At 41.1% G+C, this 25,885-nt stretch overlaps 1 protein-coding gene across 1 annotated transcript in view; it reads left to right on the top strand.

Moving 5' to 3' along the window:
- The window catches only part of GLDC (glycine decarboxylase), a 97,819-nt gene extending 73,320 nt beyond the window's left edge, over positions 1-24,499 (top strand). The window contains exons 17-25 of the mRNA XM_086685230.1: positions 1,808-1,933; positions 3,341-3,490; positions 4,720-4,832; positions 6,125-6,266; positions 8,950-9,061; positions 16,087-16,182; positions 20,907-21,079; positions 22,575-22,655; positions 23,802-24,499. Coding sequence (XP_086541356.1) covers positions 1,808-1,933; positions 3,341-3,490; positions 4,720-4,832; positions 6,125-6,266; positions 8,950-9,061; positions 16,087-16,182; positions 20,907-21,079; positions 22,575-22,655; positions 23,802-23,945 — 1,137 coding nt within the window. The 3' untranslated portion in view covers positions 23,946-24,499. The remainder of the gene's footprint in view (positions 1-1,807; positions 1,934-3,340; positions 3,491-4,719; positions 4,833-6,124; positions 6,267-8,949; positions 9,062-16,086; positions 16,183-20,906; positions 21,080-22,574; positions 22,656-23,801) is intronic.
- Positions 24,500-25,885: the final 1,386 nt, after the last annotated feature.

Below are 25,885 nucleotides of genomic sequence, written 5' to 3'. Positions count from 1 at the left end.
TTTTAATGTTTGCCTTTTCCTTTGTGATCAATGTTCTGCCCAGAAGGGATCCTTTTATCCAAAGATCCTTTGGTAAAATAAAAATACCTTATGGGAAAGGACAAGTGTCTCCAGCTTTGGTTCTGAGAAATTAAACTCAATAAAATAGGGGAGCATTCAAACAAGAAAAAGGATTTGAATACAACACTGTATAACCAGCATGAGACAAATAACTGTTCAAAAGAGGCACAAACCTTCTGTCAACAGAAGAGTAACACTTTGCCTCTGGCAAACAGTTGTCTTTGTGTACTCCTGTGCTTTTCTGAAGTAGACACCTTTGCTGTTTTTGAGGAAATACCTGCAGAGCAAAGTTTTCTCTCCATAAGGCCATTTCTGTAATGCCCATCCATTTCTCTTCAAGGGGTTGCAATATTAGTTCTGGGACTTAAAAAAAAAAAAAAAAAGGAGGATTATTTTCAGGGTGATCATTGTTTCTCCTTATTGCTTTCTTTTGGTAAAACCTCTTGTGATGCAGTTTCCTGCAGTGCAGCATCATCAGATCTATCAGAGCACGTGTGTTCACTTGTGTTCACATGATTTGTAGGAGGAAATGAAAATGATTTAAATCTAGGAATTCTAAAATTGTACCCACCCTCCACCTTCTGTAAGAATTCAACTTATCTTTAAATGTTAGCTTAGGCTCTAGCTCTTGAATGACCCTCCCTTGACCTCTTCCACTTGAAACAATACCCCCCTTATTCTGAGTTTCTATGGCACCTGTTTATACATTTACCAGCATTGTCAATGTGCCCAGGACAGGTATTGATTGGTTTTCATGCTTGCTGTATGATTCTCATGGCAATTCATTGCACAGAATAAGCATCCAGTAAATGGTGCCATAATTGGTGTGTCAGCATAGGAAGACCTTGGAATTATGTCTACTGTTATCATCTCTCCTGGATTTCAGCAAAGTGAAGCAGAGAACTGAAGCTGTGATGTGGGCAGTTGGGTCCTAGAGTTTAACTTCTAATCTCATGTTCTTATAAGATACTTTCTACATATAACTGAGACAAGGTCAGAATAAGCACTGACCTGTGTTTTGGTGTGCTGAGATAAGGGAGGACAATACTGATTAATATTATAGGAATCTTTAAAAATTGTTTATTCATCGTTTATTCATTTTTGAGAGACAGAGTGCAAATGGTGGAGAGGCAGAGAGAGAGGGGAACACAATCTGAAGTAGGCTTCAGGCTCTGAGCTCTCAGCACAGAGCCTGATGTGGGGCTTGAGCCTACAAACTGTGAGATCATGACCTGAGCCGAAGTAAGATGCTTAACTGACTCAGCCACCCAGGTGTCCCTACAGGAATATTTAAAGAGCGGTATTTGTGGATTCAAACGGAACCTGCCCTTTTGGACATTGTTTTACAATACAGTAATAATGAAATTATAGCAGATTTCAGATGTTATGGTCAGTTTATTTATTTTTTTATTTTTTTTTCAACGTTTATTTATTTTTGGGAGAGAGACAGAGCATGAACGGGGGAGGGGCAGAGAGAGGGAGACACAGAATCTGAAACAGGCTCCAGGCTCCGAGCCATCAGCCCAGAGCCTGACGCGGGGCTCGAACTCAGGGACCGCGAGATCGTGACCTGGCTGAAGTCAGACGCTTAACCGACTGCGCCACCCAGGCGCCCCTGTTATGGTCAATTTAAATAAAGCATGTGGCACCTATTTAATCTGTGCTCCAAGCATGTTGTAGGACTTTTCTCTCATGAATAGCCTGGTGATGATTTTTTCTGCTTCCTTCCTTTCATTCCATTCCTAAGGTTTGCCTCATTCCAAAATCAGCACATGGGACCAATCCTGCAAGTGCCCACATGGCAGGCATGAAGATTCAGCCTGTGGAGGTGGATAAATATGGGAATATCGACACAGCTCACCTCAAGGCCATGGTACTAGTCTTCCGCTAAACAGATGGAAGAGGTCTGGGTTGAGAAGAGGTGGTGGGAAGAAGGGACTGGATAGTTTATAGCAACATTGTCTTTCTTTGCATTCTAATTAAAAGACTGCAGTTTCTCCTGAATGGGTCTGGGGAAAATGGCATAAAATCAGAAAACCTGTCTGTAAGAAAAATAAAAAGCAACAGTCACATTTTTGGTCCAGAATAAAACCGAACATAGTCTACTTTACCTCTTTCTTAACCAGTCAGGGACAAGGTCCTTTAAACTGAAATCCTATTCTCTTAATTCGTGCATATGTAAGAAACTGAATGAATTATTCATGGTCATAGTAAGGCTACTCCTTGTAGGGCCTGCCTGTCTCCTTCTGCCCACCTTCCCCCTTCTTCCCCTATTAATAACCAAACAGGCAGTCACAGTTGTTCTCAATCTTTGTGTTGGGAATTAAAACATACATGTAGATTTTATAAATGTGTGTGACTGTCCCAGCCATTACCTGCTGAATTTGGGGCGGCATTCCACTCCTTTCTGCAACACCAACCCCTCACTCCCAACCTCCCAACCTCCAGGAAGAGGTTGCCTAGCAACTGTATCTGCTTTCCACTGGTGGACTGGAGGCTGCATCTTAAGAGGGAAGGAAATCAGTTGGATAGCAATGTGATTTTGTCAAGGTTATTAGGCATGGAGACAGAAACTTCATGTAACTGCCTTCAAAGGAAGCTGAAAATAGCACTGTTAGTCTCTCCCAACCATCCCCACCTATTCAGCACCCCACAAAGTTTTTACCCACAGATATTCTGGGGCAGTGCTTGTTATTACTAAGTTTCCCCAATATAGGATATGACCTTTAATTTTTTTTTTTTTATTTCCATACGAGCTTGCTCTGAGTCACTGGCCAAAAAAAACCCCAGGAATATGCCTTTTATATGTTTGCTTTCTGTGAAAAGGAAACATGAGGGAGATTTTTTTTTTTTTAAATCAGAGCAGAACACTCCTTGTGGGAATTCTAATTTCAACAGGGAATAAGGGTGGATATGGCAAGATGAGCAGAGAGAGATTAACTGTGAGAATAGACATGTCTATAACGAAAAAGATCTGAAGTAATTATTGAGATGACTAAAACCAAAGGAAAACCTAGGAGAGTTGAGCCCAAAATACCCAACTTCCAAACAGTTTTTTGGTCTTGATCATGGAGACTTAGTTTGAAGGGATTTTGTTGTTTCTTTGGAATGACTTAGGAAAGGAGTAATGGATTTTATTGTCATCATAGTTTGAGACAATTCTAGAAATGAAAAGACCAAAAAAAATCACCTTTCCTAATCCTGTAAGGTAAAAGCAATGGTTTGGGCAACAAATAAACAGTTCCTCTTCTGTCTCCCTCTGCCCTTTTCTATCCCATAGGTGGATAAACACAAGGAGAACCTGGCAGCAATCATGATTACATACCCATCCACCAATGGGGTGTTTGAAGAGAACATTGGTGATGTGTGTGACCTGATCCACCAACATGGAGGACAGGTCTATCTAGATGGGGCAAATATGAATGCACAGGTGAGCAACAGAAGAGGGACTCCCTGAGAAAGTGACAGAAAAATATTATTTTCCTCTGATTTCTTGACAATTGTCTTAAAACATGATACTGAATTCAGAAATGAGGTTGACTTTCTGTATTGCCAACTTCAAGGAAAGTACCACAATTTCACTGAGATCAGATTTGAAGGGAGCAATAGGGGAGGTTGGGGGAGATAAAAAGGTTGACAGGAAGCATGGAATAAACTGAATGTCAGAGCGTTTGATCTCTCTTGGGTGCTACAGCTATGAAGGTCTCCTGACTCCCTACGGAAATTCACACCCATGTTCTAGCCACTGGTGGATATTGATCTCCCATGACAATGGACAAGTCCTTAATCTGGCTTCAATTTCATCAGTGTAAAATAGCTGAATGGTTCTGTCCCTGAAGGGCCAATCCTAACTGTGTTTGTTGGGGGTGGGGTGTAATGTGCACCTCTCTGCAAATGCTGTAGGGGTTCATTGGAGCAGAAGTTTCAGTTTCAGAGTTTTCTTAACTTCTTTGTCATTATTTTGTGATTGTGGGTTGTTTGTTGTTTGTTTGTTGTTTGTTTGCTGTTTGTTGTTTTGTTTTGCTTTACCATTTCAAACTCTTTCTGCTTTTCTTTGCTTCTTTCTGATTCCCTTTGTAAGTGTAGTTGACAGATTGTTTATTGCTAAGAGTTCAGGAATGCACTCTTTATGTTTGGCACTTAATTTATGTTCAAAATTAGCCCTAATGCCTAAGTGGCAGGAAGGCCTGTTGTGACTGGTATTAGGGTGGTCTCAGGAAAACTTCCTTCCTTTCTTCGCCTTGGTTCAGCATCCTATCAGGTAGCCTTCCAGTCTCTTTCATTGGGGTACCCAAAATGCATGATGCTCAAAGCCAACCATGCAGGGGAAGTAGCATTGCTGGTCTGAATGTCATCTGTTTCTGCAGCAAGGAGGTACTTCCCTTTTGCTCATGGTGTTTCCTCTCCTCAAATCCGTATTTTGAAATCTAAATTAGGCTAAATGGTCAATTGCTGTTTCCACAGAAACCATAAGCCAGGCTGCTTATGGGATGTCAGATTTTGAATGTGGAACTCTTCCGGTATTAAGAACATTTCTGTGAACAGTGCTGCCTGCCTTTCCTCTGAGAGGAGAAGCTGCAGCAAATAGCATGGCTGCCTTTCCAGAATATCCTTGCAAGCTCTTGATTTTTGCTTTTGGCTCTTTTCCCTTTATGGTAGGTGGGAATCTGTCGTCCTGGAGATTTTGGGTCTGATGTCTCACACCTAAATCTTCACAAGACCTTCTGCATTCCCCACGGAGGAGGTGGCCCTGGCATGGGGCCCATTGGCGTGTGAGTTCCGGGCTGCTCATTTCAGGATGGTTTTGGAGACTGAGAATGAAAGAATGGCCCCAAGTTTGCTGTTCTTCTCATCGAGGTCTTCAAGTGTCATGGACACCGTCATATCTAGTCCTTCTTTAGGGGCTGGAGAGAAGCAGTGAGAGGGGTGATAACTTAGACTTCCAAGATGTTTTCTCTTTTTTTTTTTTTCTTCTGTCTTTTAAAAAAAGAAATCAGCTGTTGGTTACATTGAAAGTGAATTATCAACAACCAAAGGAACTTATAGTAGAAAAGTGCTTGCCTGGGGCTGGGGAGCAGGGGATGGGTAGGGAGAGGTTGGTAAAGGGTACAAACTTTCAGCCGTAGATGTTTGACCCGGTGATTTAGTTGATAACACTATATTGTATAATTGAAATTTGTAAGAGAGTAGAACTTAAGTGTTCTCAGGAAAGAAAAAAAGAAAGAAAGAAAGAAAGAAAGAAAGAAAGAAAGAAAGAAAGAAAGAAAGAAAGAAAGAAAAGAGAGGGAAGGAGAGAGGGAAAAAGGAAGGGAAAGGAAGCAGTGAATTGGATATAAGGTGTTGAACCCCTTGCAGCCTGAACTCTGATTACATCTGAGATAAGCAGGAAACAAACCTTGTTACTGGAATAATTGGATGAGATCATAATAGCACTAAAGGAGTATCTTGCAGCTGTTGATAACTTTTTACACTGAAATTGAATCATCTTGTGAAGATGATGCTGATCAGCCATTTCCTGAGTTTCTTAAGTTTTCTAAACATGGACCAAAGGTCCCAGTCTTCAGATTGCTGGGAGTCTGGCCCTCTTACTTTTTATTATTATTATTATTATTATTATTTATAGTAAGTGGGGGCACTTCAGTGCCTTAGATATGCGGGAGGCGGCTAAGTAGCATTCATAGGCTGGCCTCTGATGTGTAGGCCCTGTGGCTCCTCAGAAGCACCCTCTATCCCTTAGATGCCTTGGGAAAGAGTGTGGGGCAGGGAGGTCTCCACATCCTGGTGAGTCCATGAATCCACAAGCTATTTCATGGCTGCCTACATGAAATCTGCCAAGTCCTCTGCCACAGTTCTCCGGTGAGCTGCTGGGACACTGATGGCTGGTGAGGAGGAAGAAGAATGGAACACTTCCTGAACATCTGTCTCTTAGCAGGCGTCAGATCCCTTCTGCTCTGAGTTTCTCTACTAGGAATAGAGCTTCCCAAGAGGGCCCAGCGCTTACTTGTGTGTTTGGTTGGTCTGGATCTTTTTGATATCTTCTGAATTTGTGCTTGAAAAAATACAGGAAGAAGCATCTTGCTCCTTTTCTGCCCAATCATCCGATCATTTCAGTAAAGCCATGTGAGGATAACCGGCCTGTGGGTACTGTCAGCGCAGCCCCATGGGGCTCCAGTTCCATCCTGCCCATTTCATGGGCTTACATTAAGGTGAGGCCTGTGACTGTGTTAGGCCGGTGGGGGATGTGATATGTGGGTGGGAAACTAAGTCTATAGACTTTCTTCTTGACTTAAAAATGAAGTCCGTGATCTGAGATGGAGTTCAGTGAACATTGCTGACTTGGGTGGAAGAAACCTTCTTAAAAAGATCAGCTAAAATTTATTTCATCTCTTCATTATGCTTCCTTGGAGCTCTCATAGTGACTTTACCATCAGAGAAACTGACATGTCAGATATGTTTTCCAGACAAAGTTCCATGAGTCATATGGATATTCTGGTTACATCATTTGATTTCCTGTTGGATTTGTATAGCCCCTTGCAAGTGAAAAACAGTGCACATACTAATTATTACAGAAGGTTGAAATCCTAGGATAAATTTTAGAAATCTCATTTTGGCTTAGATTTCTTATGAGCCTGGAGGGTAAGATGAAAAAGTAGCAGAAATTTGCTTATCTGCTATTTGATTTTCTCTGGGATTGAGCCTAAGAATGTGGTGGTTTCACCTAAGCTCTTTGCCCTTTAGAATCTGTGGAACTGTAATTCTCTGGGGTAATTAAACTTTGTTAGAGAACAGCTTTCCTTCCTTTGTGTTTCTCCAAAAAAACACTAGGGCCATAGTTTATTTTATACAGCTCTTGTTCAAACTGGCCTGCCTACCTCCTGGGCTAAGACTGTACATTGGACAGGAACACTTGTTCAGTGGCTAATTAGAACAGCCTTCCCAAACTGTCTTCCCTCCTTAAAGGAGGGTGAAACAAGACTCTCAAACTCAGCTGTGCAAATCATGTTGGATGACTCTCTGGGGCTGGCTGTTACTCTTTAACAGTGTGGCATTTATGATTCTTAATGAAAACTTTCTGGGAAGCAGAAACAACAATTCTGTACCCCAGAGACTAAAACCTGCTTTTAAAAATAAAACTTGAGTTATTTTACAGGCAGTAACAACAAAAACAATCATAGTAAAGGTCTGCTTCTTTGCAAACAGAATCTTATTCCCAGGTTCCTTTTGGTCCCTAGATCATGTAAACGTGGGTTATTATGGATGTGTTTGGGTTGGAGATGATTTCCCACATTTAAAAAGTAAATGCCCCCAGGCTGGTTTGGCCATATGCCAGGAGTACCAGACAGAACCTCAGATAACAATGAAGTAAAGTAAATTTAAAAATACCCCTCAGGGGGCGCCTGGGTGGCGCAGTCGGTTAAGCATCCGACTTCAGCCAGGTCACGATCTCGCGGTCCGGGAGTTCGAGCCCCGCGTCAGGCTCTGGGCTGATGGCTCAGAGCCTGGAGCCTGTTTCCGATTCTGTATCTGCCTCTCTCTCTGCCCCTCCCCCGTTCATGCTCTGTCTCTCTCTGTCCAAAAATAAATAAAAACGTGGAAAAAAAAATACCCCTCTGACTTTGACCCCTCTCTTTGTTTCATGCTGTTGTTACTTGCCACCTGGGCATTAGAACTACCTTCTTTCCCTACTGCAGCCCATTGTGGACACTCCCTATAGGACTGCAAGATTCTACAGAAGAGCCAGAATTATCTTATGGTTTCCTTTTGCCTCTACTTCTCAGTCTTACTAGCCTACACAGAATTCTTAGGGGATTTATCCCAAAACACACATTCTTAGGCCCAATCCCAGAGAAAATCAAATTCAGCATATGACTGGGTAGGGCTTTGGCCATCAAGCTTCCAAGTGATTCTGGTGCATGAGTGGAGAGACATGGCTGGCTGAACCAAATCCAAGTTCTTTGTGGCAAAGGTTCCAGGCTTGCAAGAAGTTGTCACAACCCACCAACCTCTATAGTAACCTCCAGACTGCAACCATGTGCCTTTACCTCTACACCTTGGTTTTGGCCATTCTTCTCAGCTGGAGTGTCTTCCCCATTCTTTTTGCTTCACCAAATTCTACCCATTTGTAGATTTCCACTCAAGTACTAACTCTTACTCTGGGAACCCTTCTTTTCCAGCCAGGCAAGATGTGCCCTTTCCTTCCTTTGGACTTTGGTGTCTCTATTTTTTATTTGATGCTTTCTCATTTGCTTTATATTAGTTATGTATTTAATACATATTAATCCCCATCATACATGAGGTATTCTGGGAAGAATATAGGCAATAAAAATTGATGCAGTCTTGATTTTAAGCTCTTTGCTGGTGATGATGTTCACCTGGTATAATCACAGGGATCTAGGAACCACCAGAACAGGGTAAGATCAAGCCTGGCAGTTGTTAAATGTATAAATAACTCTGACTATGGTCAATTGGAAGACAAACCATACCAAATTGATTCAGTGAGGATTTTGGTCAATATCCCATTAGACTCCTGGCAATTATCAAGATAATCTCAAATGCATAAACAAACAAAAACATTCCCAAATGAGTGTAGTCTAAGTTTCTTTTTCCTCTTTAGGTAACATAATAGTCAGCAATCAATTTTGCCTCTGTTACTTTGTTCCGTGTTGTTACTTTGTTATTACTTTGTTATTTTTATAAGAAATACAAAGTTATGTTCAAAGGAGAAAACCAAAAATCATTTCAGCATCAGAGAAGACTGGAAGACATCTTTGTTAGGATTGACACTGGGCTGACTCCCTTTGAGGGTGGGATTTACTTGGGTGTGTCTTTCATTAGTGCCCCTTGGGTTTAACCTGTTCCATGGCTGATGACTCTTTCTCTCTGTTGCAGATGATGGGAGGCAAAGGCCTTAAACAGGCCACAGAAATTGCTATATTAAATGCCAACTACATGGCCAAGCGATTAGAAAAACACTATAGAGTCCTTTTCCGGGGTGCAAGAGGCAAGTATCAACCACAGTCTACTATCACCTTGGTTTTTTTCTTGACCAGGTTTGACCTAGTAAATGTTTTCTGTGGTGGGTAGGAAATTTTCGTTTCTTTGCATATATAAATCATAGTTATTGGAAATAACTTCAATTGAGTGAACAGGTTAGGAGTATCACTATTTGCAAGGCTGTGTGATGCAGTAGCCTACACAGCCCAGGTCAACAAGGAGCCCACAGCATGGGGAGATGTATATATAAATACCATGCACTCTTAACCTCACAAGTGCTATGGGAATGGCTCCAGAAGAGTGGAGTAATTCAGACTGGGCAGAGGAAGTGCAGAATAGTTGGGAGAGCCTTCTGGGAGGAGACACTTGAGATAAGCCTGGAAAGGAGAGTATCAGACCCCAGTAAACAGAAATACTGGAGCAAGAAAGAATTGTGTAGGTGGTGAGAAGCTTGTTGGGGGGTTGTTGAATAGGAGGAAGGAGAGCAGATGAAGGTGAAGTTGGAGAGGCCAACTTGAAGATTTGGAAGGCTCTTGACTTTACCCTTGATGACAGCCATGAAAGGTTTTTTGAGTAGCGGAGTGACAGGATTAAGAGAAGGTTAAACTCATTTCAAAAATGGCAAGGGAAGAAGATCCTATTAGAAGTAGGATCAGTAGGGCTTAGTTACTGATTAATTAAATGTGAAGTGAAATTCTATGTAAGCCTTTTATGCTTATAATAGAGGAACAGCAGAGAGAATAATAGTAGGGGAACCAAGTCATCCTGGAAGTGATAGGAGAGGATGGAGCCAGATAGCTTTGCAGAAATTTGGCTTAGGCACAGAATCTAAGAGCAGACTCTTGGAAATGGTGAAACTCAAGGAAAGAGTTTTGAGAAACCAGAGCAAAGCCCTGCAAGCAGATGGCTACCTTAAGAGGGATGTGGCACCTGGATGGCTCAATTGGTTAAGCGGCCAACTGTTGATGTCAGCTCATGTCATGATCTCACAGTTCATGAGTTTGAGCCCTGTGTCGGCTTCCATGCTGACAGTGTGGAGCCTGCTGGAGATTCTCTCTCCCTCTCTCTCTGCCCCTTCTGCAGTCTCTCTCTCTCTCTCTCTCTCTCAAAATAAATTAAAAAAAAAAAAAAAGGCAGGATGAGCATAGGGGACTCCAGTGAGAGAGGACTCGACTCCCTGCTTGAGGCAGCTGTAGGACCCTGCAGCATTTGTCACAATGCCTCTCCCTAGAGAAGCCCCTGCTTGTCCTGCCTGCCTCTGTTCTGGCCTCACACCTCCTCCCTGAAGCCTCTTTTTCCTGGTGGAGAGAACTTCTCCCTCCTCTTGGCTCCCTCTGCTACTGAGGATTTCTCCCACTCAGTTTATTGTCTGGCTCTGTCCATCAGACCTTGAACTCCTTCAGGGTAAAGACTGTGCCTGCTTCCATTCTCGAGCACCAATCCCTGGCATCATGCCTGCCCCAGTACAAATGTATTGCACAACAGGGAGAGACAGAATGGTGTTCTGATAGGAGTCTTAAAAGAATATTTGCCTGTAACAATTAGCAATCCTTTGGTCACCTTTGAAAGAATTGGAACAAAAATGGTAAGGCAGATGCCAAACCGCAATGAGCTGAGAATGGATTGAGGGTGGGGAGGACAAAGGAGAAGCAGTCATGGTTTGGGGGAGTTTGGTGGTAAAGCAGGGGTACATGTGGAAGCTATTTCAGTAAGATGCAGTTTTGTTTTGAAATCAGTAGAGGATTTAAAACTGCCAGAGAAATGGCTTTGAAGAGGGAAGAGTGAAGCTACAATAGAGGAAATAGTAGATGGGGGAACAAAGTTATACTGGAGGTAATAGGAGGAGATGGCCCTAAGACACACAGCACATTGGCTGTGAGCACAGAATTGGAGATCAGGGACAGATGGGGACTTGGAGCTTGGAGCAGACAGACAGCAGCATGCCCAGACCTGGGCCACAGGATGAGACCTCGCTTTGGCTCTTGATTTCTCCAGCTCAGGCAGAGTATACGTCTACATCTGTCATCTTTAATTTAAAGGCTGGTCTTGCCTTAAAAATATGTATCCAAAGACGTGGTTCTATAGTTTGAAAACAGGAAAGAACTAAATAGCCAGAAGCTCTAAATAACCAGAATGCTCCCTAGAGATTAGGAAAAAAAAATTGTGGGCAATATGTCTCTAAGCAACACAACAAAATGCTTCTGAAGTGGGTATTAACCTACAAGAGCTACTAATTAATTCAAATATAGCTCCTGCTCTGTGAAATGCATCCTGTTATGTATTGGCCTTCAGGATAAGTTTAAGTATTTGTTTTGTCTGATTATATAAGTAATATGTATATGCTCAACATGGAAAATTTGGAAAATTAAAAATCTGAGGAAGAAAATGTAAATGATTCATGGTTTTGGTAAGCAGACATAACCACTATTAATATTTCACTGTATTCCTTCTCATCTTACTTTTAGACCATTGAGCCAGTATTACAGTTTGTGTCCTGTTTTTTAATTTTATCTTATATTGTGATCATTTCCCCATGTCGTTAAGTGTTCTTTGAAAGAGGCTACATTGATTCATTTGTTTGGATATACCAGGATTCCACGAATTCTGTCATGTTTTCCCCTTAGTCATTTGCATCTGTAACATGCTGCAATGGATATCTTTTACTTAGATTTTTTAAAAAAAATCTCTGATTATTTCCTTAGAGCTGCAGAAGAGAAATTATTATCTCAGAGTGTGAATACATTTAAGCTCTTGGTACATGTGCCCTGGTTATCCCCACAGGTGCCAATTTATTTCACTCTCATAGCATATGAAGTGACCATCATGCTGGGGACCAGTGAACACCAAGTGCCAGGCTGGAAAAAAACCCACAAACCGAAACCAAAATATCTTTCCCAATCCGGTGGCTGGAAAATGGTATTTTTGTTTTAATTGACAAGGTTTATAGGTTCCCCCCACCTTGCTTATTATTTTTTAAAGAAAAAAATTTTTAATGTTTATTTTTGAGGGGGGGAGGAGGGACACAGAGAGAGAGAGAGGGAGACACAGAATCTGAAGCAGCTCCAGGCTCTGAGCTGTCAGCACAGAGCCCAATGTGGGGCTTGGACTCATGAACTGTGAGATCATGACCTGAGCTGAAGTCAGACACTTAAATAACTGAGCCACCAGGGGCCCCATGTTTATTATTTTTAAATGTAGTTGAAACTTCCTTGTGATTAACTTAATTTGATAATTTCATTGAGACAATTCACATATCACACAAATCACCCACTTTAAATGTACAACTCACTGATTTTTAGTATGTTCACAGACTTGTGTAAATGCAAACTTTCATTTTTAAAGAGTCCATGTGATCTGGACTACATGGGGATTGGTGGCAATCCAGGAGAGAGGAAAGTGAACAAAGTAAGTGTTTCTCAGGTGCTTAGTGCTTAGTGCTAAACTAAACTAAACACGTGCTTAGTGTTTGAGTGACTGCTTTAAAAACAGCGACTGTCTCAGTCCTAGGGGATTTGCAGCACAAAATGATAGATCCAGTTTCCGTTTGTTTTGACATTTTATCCCAGAATCAAATAATGAATTGTATTTCTCATCCCACACAGAGATGTATTGGTAATTACAGACCTTGTCACCTAATCCAAAAGTTCATGAAATCAAAAATTGTCTCATATTTGGTCTGGTAAACACATTTATTCTCGGACCTAAAGAAGAATTATCATTGTACCTCCTGAGGGCCCAAAATAGAAATGTTCTTAATAAGCACAATGTATTCCAAAATGTCTAATGGCAATATTAGAAGATTATTATTCATCTTAATCATATTTACTAGCTCTATATAAGACATTGTAATTACAGATGAATATGAGGCAATAATTTTAATGAACTCCAGTCTTCCCTTTATGAACCATTTCTTTGAGAGATTTGAAAACCCCAGCTGAACTGTTGAGGTTTAGGGTTTTGTGAAGCAAGGGAGTGACAGGCAAGAATTGGGAAGGGAAAAGCAGTAGTATTTAGGATGAGGAAGGAAAGGAATTACCTCAGGTAAGATAGTATATTTTTATTTATTTTTTTATTTGTTTATTTTTAAAACATTTTTTAATGTTTATTTATTATTGAGAGACAAGAGCATGAGCATGGGAGGGACAGAGAGAGAGGAGGAGACACAAAACCCGAAGCAGCCTCCAGGCTCTGAGCTGTTAGCACAGAGCCTGACGTGGGGCTTGAACTCACAGACTGTGAGATCATGACCTGAGCCGAAGTCTGACGCTTAAACGACTGAGCCACACAGGCGCCCCAAGATAGTACATTTTTAAAGGAGGAATTTAAAAAATTCACAGCTGTCTACTCATGTGGGAGGCTAAACTCACTGATGAAAATGGAGTTCCTTTTAGTGGAGGCGGCAACTTTGTTACTATCCCAATGTTTCATTTATGTTTTAATTTTTTCAGTGCCTATCCCCTTATGGCCTCAGACAAACCTAATGCTGCCTGGAAATTTCTGTTATGAGTTGGTTTCCCAGTGGCCTTTACCAGCAGACATGGACTTCATGGAATGGTCTTTCATGTCCCAGGCAAGGAAGTGAGCCTCCTGAGGCCAGAGGCTCTGCCTAGCCAACCTCATTCCCATGGAAACATTGTTTTGATTCTATTAGTTATGGTCTCTGGATTGCAACTGAAAAGCTTGACTAAGCATTGATTGCTCACCTAAGCCTTAAAGAGTAATTAGCTAGTGAGTTCCACATATCTCTAGGTAGTCATTCTGAGGATAGGAGTTGGAGGAAAGGTGTTCCAAATTTAGAGCCACGCCACTTTTATTTTGTTTTTTTGTCACCCCCTCCCTCTTCTCCCTGTTCCTTTGACTTGGTATCTTTTCAGACTCTCAGCTATAGCCATGGTTAGGCCCAGGAGAAATACCTACTCAGTGAAAATTAAACCTTGTGCTGATCAGTGTATACAATTACTACTTCAGATTGCCCTGACTTACCACATACCACAGAAGGTTTGTGTACCTCTTCTCCTTAAAAACTACAAACACAGATGAACATCTTGGGATTTAGCCTCCAACAGCCACCAAGTTTCAATTTCATCCCTTTCAGAGCTCAGAGAGATATGCTAAAATTCTACCGTTTCCATTTGAACACATTAGAATATGGATTTAGAAAATAACATCTGAACCTCATTTCAGAAATGGAGCTCTTCCCAAACCGCCTGGTTGTGGTGGGGACACTGCAGATGTAGTCTTTGTGTTAGTGCTGGGCTGGGCTCCGCGTGATGGGGCCTTTCAGCTGTTACTGAACTTCTTGGAAGACAGCCCTCTGCCTGCCAGCAACAGTGACTTTCCTTTTCCTCCATGATGTGTCCCTCCCCTCTTCATCTCCTGCCCACTGAGTGCCCTTTAGAGCAGTGAACTTCATTACCCTTCTTTCTTGTGTCACTGTCACAGCGCCGGGTGGCTGCCAGAGGCTCAGAGAAGAAAGGTCAAAGGTTGAGGCTGGGCTCCCAAAATGGGGTGTGGATAATTGGGTATTTAGGATTCCTGCACTTAAATGATCTCCACCGCCTCCCCACCCCCACCCCACCCTCACCCCTGAACATTCCAACTGGGCATTCCTTTTAAGCACTTTTTGCCCCTGACTTTACCTAGCTATGAATATAACATCCCACTTTTGAATCACACTCCTCACAAATTTAATTTCCATCATTGTTAGAATATTTTATAATATTCAGTGACAGTATATTTAAAGCTTGAGGCTCTCATACTTTATTTTCTCACAAAATCAGTCCTTTCTTATTTATTCATTACATAAGAAGCAGAGCAGTTATGGATGATTTCAGAAGCTGTTTAGTGACTGGAGCAACTCTTCTCAGGCTTGAGGAATTATCTGCTCCATGTATCTGTAAGTAGATTCCTTGTTTGCTGAAAGGAAAGTAGGTTAGGAAGTAATACATTATTGTCTCATCTACAGATACTTTCCTAGAAGGAAATTCATCAGATTTGGAGCCACAGAATTTGGGAAGCCCCCAGAACTGTTGTTCTATATTAATGAAAATGCTGACTTCATTGATGGTTTATTCCTGCTGATGGGTCAAACAGGTTGTGCTGGGGAGATTGTGACCCGGGCCTAGAGAGGAAACCAGCTTACAAACTAGAGCAAAGTGAACTGACTCCCACAGACTTTGGTTTCATCTTCTTGCCACCTGTGGTGTGCTGTTTGACAGCCCCGATTTCTAATAATCAGCCTGAAGCCTGAAACCAAACCCTCAAAAGCCCCTCTGAAGAATCTCATACAATTATGTATGTGCCTTAGAGATACATGTTCTGTATATAATTACATTCACACAGATGAAACAGTTATTTGATGCTGGGGCAGAGTTATGGAGAATGGTATCAATGGACCTTTGGCTCTAGAGATATTTTGTATAAAAGGGTCAGGCCTGTGTGATGACATGTTTAACTATTGCAAATAGATTTTATATCATCAGAGTTGAAAGAATCTCATCCCCAGGAATCTCAGTCAAATGTTCCAGCAATGCACTGGCACCAAAGTTCCACCTCCCATCAGCCTCTTGCCTTGTGTGTGTTGTGCACTAAGGACTGAACACATTGGCTTGACATGTTAAAATTTTATTTTTATAATCACTTTTATATTTTATAATTATTTTTTACATAATTTTTTAAGTTTATTTATTTTGAGAGAGAGGTTGAGAGAGAGAGTGTGTGTGTGCAGGGGAGGGGCAGAGAAAGGGAGACAGAATCCCAAGTAGGCAGCACAGTGCCCAATGTGGGGCTCAAACTCACAAATGGTGAGATCATGACCTGAGCTGAAGTTGGATGCTGAACAGACTAAGCCACGCTGGTGCCCCTATAATTATAGTTATTAATAAAAGTAAATGAGGTCTTTGTTGCCACCTATAAACTTCCAAGTTACCATGGCATCTTGGGCCTTGTTGATATGCATTACAAAGCTGATTTGTACATTTGCTTGGGCAAAACAAGCTGATGGTAATCTTGAACTGAAACAATTTCCCACAGGTTATGTGGCTCATGAATTTATTTTGGACACAAGACCTTTCAAAAAGTCAGCAAATATTGAGGCTGTGGATGTGGCCAAGAGGCTTCAGGATTATGGTGAGTGATCCTCTGGGAAAAAACCCTCATAGGGCATCTAAGGTTTTTGACATTCATGCTAGCTATGGGCGACTTCCTCAAGCCACAAAACAAACATGCAGGCACCACTATAAACTGGTCCGTAGGATAAATGGTGAGCACAGGATTCTGGGTAAACTTCAAAGTGATAGAGAAAAAACGTGCCCTATGACTGCATTGGTACTACCCTTCAAAAGATATTAAATCAGCATCTTGAATCCATTGGCATTCAAGAAAAGTCTTTATAGTTAAAAGAATTTAAAATCCCAAAGAAAATGGTTTTTGTTCCCTAGTTTCTTTCTTTTTTTTCATTTTAATTTTTAAATTTTAATTTATATTTGTTTCAGGTGTACAATATAGTGATTCAACACTTACATACATACTCAATGTCCATCATGATAAGTGTACTCTCTAATCCCCATGACCCATTTCACTCATCCCCCCCACCCATCTCCCTTCTGGTATCCATTACTTTGTTCTCTCTAGTTAAGAGTCTGTTTCTTTGCCTTTCTCTTTTTTTACCCCATTTGTTCATTTGTGTTCATTTCTCAAGTTCCACATATGAGTGAAATCATATGGTAATTGTCTTTCTCTAATTTATTTTGCTTAGCATTATACTCTCTAGTTTCATCCATGTTATTGCAAATGGCAAGATTTCACTATTTTTATGGCTGATATTCCACTGTGCATGTATGTGTGTATATAATATATATGCCATCTTCTTCATCCGTTTATCAGTTGGTAGACCTTTGGGCTCTTGCCATAATTTGGCCATTGTTGATACTGCTGCTGTAAACATCGGGGTGCATGTATCTCGTTGCATCAGTATTTTTGTATTCTTTGGGTAAATACTTAGTAGTGCAATTGCTGGATCATAGGGATAGAGTAGTTCTATTTTTAACTTTTTTTTTACATTTTTTTTTAACGTTTACTTATTTTTGAGACAGAGAGAATGAATGGGGGAGGGTCAGAGAGAGAGGGAGACACAGAATCCGAAACAGGCTCCAGGCTCTGAGCTGTCAGCACAGAGCTCGACACGGGGCTCGAACTCACGGACCGTGAGATCATGACCTGAGCTGAAGTCGGACGCTTAACCAACTGAGCCACCCAGGCGCCCCTCTATTTTTAACTTTTTGAAGAACCTCCATACTGTTATCAGAGTGACTGCCCTATTTTGCATTACCACCATCAGCTACCATCAGTGCAAGAGGATTCCTTTTTATCCACATCCTCTCGAACACTTGTTTCTTGTGCCTTTGATTTATGTCATTCTGACAGGTGTTTGTTAATATTGTGCAGTTTTTTTTTTAAGTATATCTATTTTGAGAGAGAGAGAGAGAGAGTGTGCATGAGCATTAGCTGGAGAGGGGCAGAGAGAGAGAGGGAGAGAATCTCAAGCAAGTTCTGTGCTGTCAGTGCAGAGCCTGAAGTGGGGATCGATTCCATGAACCTGTGGGATCATGACCTGAGCTGAAACCAAGAGTCTGGACACTTAAACAACTGAGCCACCCAGGCACCCCTCTTGTAGTTTTGATTTGCATTTCTCTGATGAGTTATGTTAAGCATCCTTTCATGTGTCTGTTGGCCATTTGCGTGTCTTCTTTGGAGAAATGTCTCTTCATGTCTTCGGCTCATTTTTAATTGGATTTGGGGATTTTTGGTGTTGAGTTGTATTGCCTATGTTTCTATTAAATTCTTATTCCTATCCCATTTCTGGTAAAGAAAGGAGTCCATGAAGAGGTGAGTTGGTGTAATGATGAAGGTTCAGGTAAACTGCTGAAGTGTTAGAGAGGAATGGCATTTGAGCTTTATAGCTGTTTCAGCTTCTACAGCTTCTATAGCTGCTTCCATAGATGAAGGAATAGGCACATGCTAGTTCCATAAAGACTGTATTTTCTTGGAAGACTTGAAAGACAGGCCTTTAATGAATTAGTGGATGTTCATTAAGCACAGACCTTATTGAAATACCTATTTTTAGTGACATTATTAATAATATCAACGACCCCTCAATTTTTAGAAAGGCAGAGATGGTGAGAAGTTTGCCTTTCAATGGATGTGGAGTCCTATCTGAATTTTAATAACTGGAATAACTTCTTTTAGTAAGGAAAGTGAAAGCTTCAGTAATTTAATAGTTTTACTACTGCATCATATTGGGAATCCCACATGTGTGATTCATTCCTCTCTTGAATGCATGATCTTATTATGTAGAGTTATACTGATTATAAATGGGAAAGCCAGAGAAAGTTTTCATTAATGAAATTAGCAATCACCTCTCCAAAATCTCTTGGTTGCTCCTGTAACCTGACTAGGCTTCCTGGCTGATGGCAGATTCAGGCAGGATATACCTTCACTTCTGGGATGTGTTGTCTGTATCACATATCTGACTGCAGTAGCAGCATTTGCAGGGAGGGAGAGCACTGGCTAGGAGGTTATTTTGATGTTTGATAGAGTGAATGCCACACTTGCCCTAAGCCTAGAATTGTACAGGTGGCTAGCACTTAGTACCTCAAAACATATGTGTCTAATAAGTGAGAGAATGAATGGATGAATGAATGAATGGCTAAGTAAAAAAACAGCAATCGAGAATAACAGATTCTGGGTCTTAATCACATGTACTTAATTAAAATCTCCAGGGGAGGGGCCTAGTAATCAGTATTTTTAAACAGCCAAATGTGGGGCATAATGCCTTTGGGCAGAGGCATCCAGACTTAGCGAGTAATGAGTCACCTGGGGGAGTTTTAAGACTCATGTTTTTGAGACTTACCTTGGGCTTCCTGAATCAGGGTCAGGACCAAAGAATCTGTGTTCCCAAGATAACTCTGATGGTTCTGGTTATGGGAACCACTACAACAGTGTATGTTGGGCTGAATTTGCTCACCCATGAAATTGAGGTTGGACTTCATAGGTAGAGATTAGCTTTTAAAATCCCTTTCTGATTTGAGTGATACTATTCTATGTATTTGTCAAAACTTAGTAAGTGATAAACTTAAGATTTGTGCATTTTACTGTATGTAAATTTTATCACAAATACACATAAACAGATATTGAATTCTAGTTAATGATATGCATCCTGAAGTATTTAAGGGAGAAGTATACTGATGACTGAAGCATTCTTAGAATTGAATCAAAAATAAGATGGATGAATGAATGAACAGATGTGATTAAGCAAAGAGAGCATCATTGTTGAATGCAGGTGAAAGGGGTGTTCACTTTACAGTCCTTTCAACTTACCATTTGAAAATGTTTGTAACATGTTGAGGAGATAATCCCTTAAAGCATGCAGGCATGACCCTAAAGCACTCCATGTAATTATGCAAATCAGAATTGGGGAACCATTTAAATGTCTTCGTCTTTTACAGTTTCACAGAAAAAGAGCCAGAAATGGGAAAATGTTTTTGGCTTTTGTCCAGAAAATCTCTCTTGAGTATGTCTTGGTGATTCATCTTACATATGAAAGCTTTTGTAAATAGAAACACCTTCAGCCTATGTTCTGAATAAAGGCAAAGGGTCTCCATGTACTGCCAAACCTCAGTTTCCTCATCTGTAAAATGGGGTTAGTAGGCTTCTTATGGTTGCTATCACTTTATTTAACTTTTGATAGGCTATAATATTTTAATTTCTCTTATTGTAATAAATAAGCATTATAGTATGATTCTAATAAAAAATCAAAGAATCTCAGCTTCATATTAGCAATAAGCCCTGTTAATATTTTAGTACTTATTTTTCAAGGTGTCTTCCCTCAAAATATAAACACTTTCGGTGCCTGGGTGGCTGAGTTGGTTAAGTGTCTGACTTCAGCTCAGGTTATGATTTCATGGTTTGTGAGTTTGAGCCCCGAATCGAGCTCACTAGTGTCAGGAGTATCAGTGCGGAACCTGCTTTGGATCCTCTGTCCCCTCCCCCTACCCTGCTCATGCTTTATATCTCAAAAATAAACATTAAATAAAAAAGTAAAATATTAAAAAATATATAAACACTATCATTTTCATAAAAATGGGATGTCATTATGTAACTTGCCCTTTTATATTTTTTATTGCTTACCCAATTTAACAAATAAAAATTTACATACATTTGTATGGTTGCATATTTATTATGGATACTCTCTAAAACTTGCTTAACTGATTGTTTCTTCTTGGGTGTTAGTTTATTTCCTAAGTTCTTCTTGCTGAGATGAATATATATATGAAATTTCTTCCAAATCAGGGAGATCAGGGGTGCCTGGGTTGCTCAGTTGGTTAAACGTCTGACTTTGGCTCAGGTCATGATCTCATGGTCTGTGAGTTCAAGCCCTGCATTGGGCTCTGTGCTGACAGCTTGGAGCCTCGAACCTGCTTCAGATTCTGTATCTCCCTCTTCCGCTGCCCCTTCCCCGCTCGCACCCTGTGTCTCTCTCTCAATAATAAATAGGCATTTTAAAATTTTTTTTTTTCAACGTTTATTTATTTTTGGGACAGAGAGAGACAGAGCATGAACGGGGGAGGGGCAGAGAGAGAGAGACACAGAATCGGAAACAGGCTCCAGGCTCTGAGCCATCAGCCCAGAGCCTGACGCGGGGCTCGAACTCACGGACCGCGAGATCGTGACCTGGCTGAAGTCGGACGCTTAACCGACTGCGCCACCCAGGCGCCCCATAAATAGACATTTTAAAAAATTACAAATCAGGGAGGTCAAAGTTAGTGACACAAGTTCCCCTATCTCCTTTGCAGGATTTCATGCCCCTACCATGTCCTGGCCGGTGGCAGGAACTCTCATGGTTGAGCCCACTGAGTCAGAAGACAAGAAAGAGCTGGATAGATTCTGTGATGCCATGATCAGCATTCGGCAGGAGATCGCTGACATTGAGGAGGGCCGCATTGACCCCAGGGTCAATCCACTGAAGGTGCGTAGGCATTGGTACTTGATCCAAAATGTTCCATAGAGTATAAGAGTGCGTATGTACAGTGTACCAGCAACCCCTGAACTCCCATCAGAAGATATTTATTCTTGCCTAGAATAAGACCATTCTTCTGAAAGGATGATAAATTCATTACTTGCAGGTTTGAATCTTGAACAACACAGTAACAGTTAAGTATAATGTGGATGTTTTGAGATATGTTTTGTTTAATTGTTTTGTCACTGTGAGAAGTATACCTCCCACATGCATCCAACTGGTTACCAAGGGAGGGAGCAGGGGCTGAAGAGCTCTTATCTAGTTGGGGTAGTTTTATTCTTGTGTCTCTATTTAATGCACTCTAGTGAGATTATTTACCTCACAAACTCTGGATAAAGACAAGTTCTACTAGAGCAATTATTGCTTAGAACAACTGATTGGTACTTGGCCTGAATGTTTTTTAATGCTTATGGCCTATTTTGGAGAAAATCTGAAACATGTTTATTGTATATTTGCTTCTGAGCTGTAAGTCTTTTGTTAGCTCCAGACATTAATCTGGGTTGGGGGCCAGAGGGAGATAATGAATTGGGAATATTGTGAAGGTTGTGGCTGTGCTACTATGGCCTTGAGCCAGAGAACAAGTCTGAGATGCCTGGGGAAGCTCAGGCAAGTTCCAAAAGTGCGCACCTGAAGGTGCACCACAGGGGCCAATGACTGGCAGGAGAAGGCATCTTGCTCATTATTATTTCTCTTTTCTGTGGATACTGAAAAGAGATTATAAGGATTTAGGCTAATTTTAAAAATGGCAATAGACATTTAAAGGACATAATACAGAGCTATAAAAGCAAGTGGAGAATAATACTCGTAAAATGATAAAAGATTTTAAAATGTGCCCGACTATGCTATATGCTGTTTATACATATATGCCGTAATAGTATAAAATCACAATGAGCATGGTGAATACAAAATTCAGGACAGTGGTTATCACTGGGAATAGGGTAAGAGATGAGCTGGAGGAGTTATAAAGTCAGTTTCAATTGTCTCTTCAATGTTTATTTATTTAAAAAAAAAAAAATGTTTGAGAGGGCGTGCATACACATGCAAGTGGGGGAGAGGCAGAGAGAATTCCAAGCAGGTTCCGTGCCGTCAGCACAGAGCTCAATCTCATGAACTGTGAGATCTGAACCGAAATCAAGAGTTGGACACTTTTGTGTCCCCTGTGTGAATGTGCCACACAGGTGCCCCCAATGTTTATTTTAAAGGGTTAAGCAAATATGATAAAATGTTGACTTATACTGGGTGGTAGATGTGCTTAATATATTACCATGACTTTCTGACATTTGAAATATTTCAGAATAAATTTCCCATCAATTTTTTCCCCCTCAAATTGAAATAAAACCAACCAGCAGCCCCATACCTGGGCTTCTGTCAGCTCACTGGTTGAAGCAAAGCACAGCAGAAGGCAGTGTTCTGCTCTGATCCCTTTCCCATCTGTGTGTCTCAGATGTCTCCACATTCCCTGACCTGCGTCACATCCTCCCACTGGGATCGGCCATATTCCAGAGAGGTGGCGGCATTCCCACTTGTAAGTTGTCTTCTGAAGCCGAGTGTGCCAGCTGGTATACCGTCCACGTGCGTATGAGGGGCCATCACCTATCTGATGGGACTCCTATCCTTGCAGTGTCATTACAGTTACCATATGTGGGACACTTTCTTAAATGGGTCGTGACAAGTGATGCAGAGCACAGGAATTGGCTTTCAGAGCTCTGAGGTTAGAGTGTCAGCCACAGGCCTGAGGATCCACAGGGAATACAGTGGAGAAAGACCAAATAGGAGTCGCTGTCAAATGGGTTAAGGTATTTTCTACTATCATCCAAAGGGAGATATCCCCAAATGCAATTTTTCTTCCTTTCTGATTCTTACACGAAAAGGTGCTCTGCAGTCTCTCTGGCAGTGTGGGGACAAGGGTCAAAAGTTGGATTTGGGGGGACAGTAATGAAGGGGTGACTTAGCTTTTTTGTTGGACTGGTGTATAGTTGACACACAATGTAGTATTAGTTTCAGATGTACCACATAGTGATCTGAAAAGTCTATACATTATGCTATGCTCACCACAAGCATAGCCACCATCTGTCACTGGAAAAATGCTATTACGATAGCATTGACTATATTCCCTATGCTGTACCTTTTATACCCTTGAATTACTCATTCCATATCTGGAAGCCTGTTCCCCCCCACTCCTCTTCACCCATTTTGCCCATTCTGCCTGTCCCCCTCTGGCAACCATCAGTTTTCTGTATTTATGGGCCTGTTTCTGCTTTTGTTTTGTTTTCTGATACCACACATAAGTGAAATCATATGGCATTTGTCTTCCTACTTAGCACAATACCCTCTAGGTCCATCTATGTTGTTGTAAATGGCAAGATCTCACTCTTTTTCATAGCTGGTCAATATTCCTATGTGAGTATGTGCACACATGTGTGTATACACACACACACGCACATACATACATATCTTCTTTCATCTACTGATGGACACTTGGATTGCTTCCATATTTTGGCTACTGTAACTAATGATGCAGTAAAAATAGGAGTGTGGGTTTTACCTTCTTATGCTTTTAAACATTTGTGGTTTAGTGGCATCTTAGCCTGTAGGGACATCATTGCAATCTCTTTCTGCAAGAGAAATGTTTCAGAATACCCAGGACATTTCCATCTTTTGTCCCTTGCAGCCCTTTGTGAAACCAGAGAGCAAATTCTGGCCAACCATTGCCCGGATTGATGACATCTATGGAGATCAGCACCTGGTTTGTACCTGTCCACCCATGGAAGTTTATGAGTCCCCATTTTCTGAGGAGAAAAGGGCCTCTTCTTAGTCCTATTTCCCTAAGTTCATGTGACTGACTTGATGTCTTTCTCTGAAGCATTTGATGAACAAGAACTCTAGAATTTTCCACACTGGACTCACCATGGGGTTATACACTGTATATTTTTGTAATCTCTGTCAACGTAAATGTAAATACAATTAGCATAGTAGCGTATGGAAGCTCAGTGTTGAAAGACTGGTTTGCTTCAGTGCCTGCTTTCACATGTAGCAGTTGATAGTTAAAGTTGCTTTGATTGGGAGCCATTTAGTTTTTTGCATAGAAAATTTTGGGTGTGCTAGGAGCTTTAAGTTTAATGTTGGAAACATTGTAGAGGCTATAGTGTAGACTACTTGATAGAATCTTGTTCCAAATAAGTCTCTGTGGACTGTGCCATCTGTGAGGAATCCCAGGGCAAATGTTTACATATTGCATACACTGAAGAAATTTTCTCTAATTTGCCTAATCTGTAATAGCATTTCTGAGTATTTTCCTTTTTCCATGTGTATGGTTTTCTTCTATCTTCCATTATTAGTATTCTAATAAAAGCATTTCAATTTGAAGAATGTCTTCTTGGTCCATTTTTCAATGTTATTCCCATTTATACTAAGTTCAGAGGGATTTGAATGGCAAGAAGATCCAACCCAATAGCCATTTTTTTTTTTACATTAGCAGTTTTGTCTAGCAACTTTTCTCATTTAACAATAAGTCCAGACAGAGTAAGTCCAGGTGTAGTGTCCCTTCAGTCCTTTGTTCAGCCTTCCTTTGTAGGCAGTCTTCATCCTCATGGTCTTAAGATGGCTGCTGCATATTGACATCACATACCCATTTTCATAGGAAAAGGGGAGAAAAACCAAAAACAAGAGGCAGATTTCACCCAGTAATTGTTGCTTGCTTTTAACTGGCCAGAAATGGTTCATATTGCTACTTCTACCTGCAAAGGAGTATGGGGAGGTCTTTTCCCTGGGTATGTTAGTGCCCCAAAGAAAATCAGTTTATTAGCTAAATAAAAGGGGGCAAGTGGGTTTCAGATAGGCAACTAGCATGCTTGGCACAAAATAACTTTTCCCTAGAAATAGCAAATGCTTCAGATGTTCTTCCCTATTAGTAAGCACTGTTCAATTCCTGACCACTTGGTTCTTTGCATGGCAGCTTGATCACACAACTATTATTCAAACTATTATGATAGTCATGTGTAGAAAGGTCTTAGTGCTCTTTTGAATGCTCTGTAGATGGTCCACTTATTCTCACACTTAAAACGTTTACAGAACAATTTATTTTAGCCTAACTAAGCAATAGAGTAGTGATGGGATCCATTATTTCTTTTTTACACTATAATTAAATGGTTAATACTGAGTTCTTCTCTGGAGTCAGGTACTATTCTAAGTCTTTAAGATATATTATCTCATTGGAACCTCAAAACAGTCCGCTTTTACACATGGGGGGTGGGGGGGTGGGGGGGGTGAGTGGGTGGGTATGGAGAGATGCCCAAAGTCATATAGTTAATGAGAGGGATAAGCCAGAATTTGAACCCAGACTGCACAACTCCAGTGGCAGCTGGTCAAAACAGGCTACCACACCACTATGGTCACTTTATACCTGGAGATTTTGCCCTTCCTGAGTTGGAAACCAGGGTCTCAACACAGACTATCCATCAGGTTATGGAGTAGCCTCTTTGAAGAAAAGACAAGCACATAAAAACAAATCATACAGGTGAACAGCAGCTCTTCATCAGACTGTAAAGTATATCAGAAGCAAATACACGTGATTAAAAGTTGAAACTGCTCTGGGGTGCCTGGGTGGCTCAGTCGGTTAAACACCCAACCCGGGTCATGATCTCACTGCTCTGAGAGCCCTGCATCAGGCTCAGCATGAAGCCAGCTAGGGATCTTGGAGCCTGCTTAGGATTCTCTCCCTTTGGCTCTGCCCCTCCTCTGCCCGTGCTAAGGAAA

The sequence above is a fragment of the Puma concolor genome, chromosome D4 (genome assembly GCF_028749965.1).
Source record: "Puma concolor isolate L17-30 chromosome D4, mPumCon1.1.hap2, whole genome shotgun sequence".
In the NCBI taxonomy this organism is placed as follows: Eukaryota; Metazoa; Chordata; class Mammalia; order Carnivora; family Felidae; genus Puma; species Puma concolor.
The sequence above is the reverse complement of the archived record's forward strand: the minus strand, read 5'-3'. Positions and strand labels throughout refer to the sequence as shown.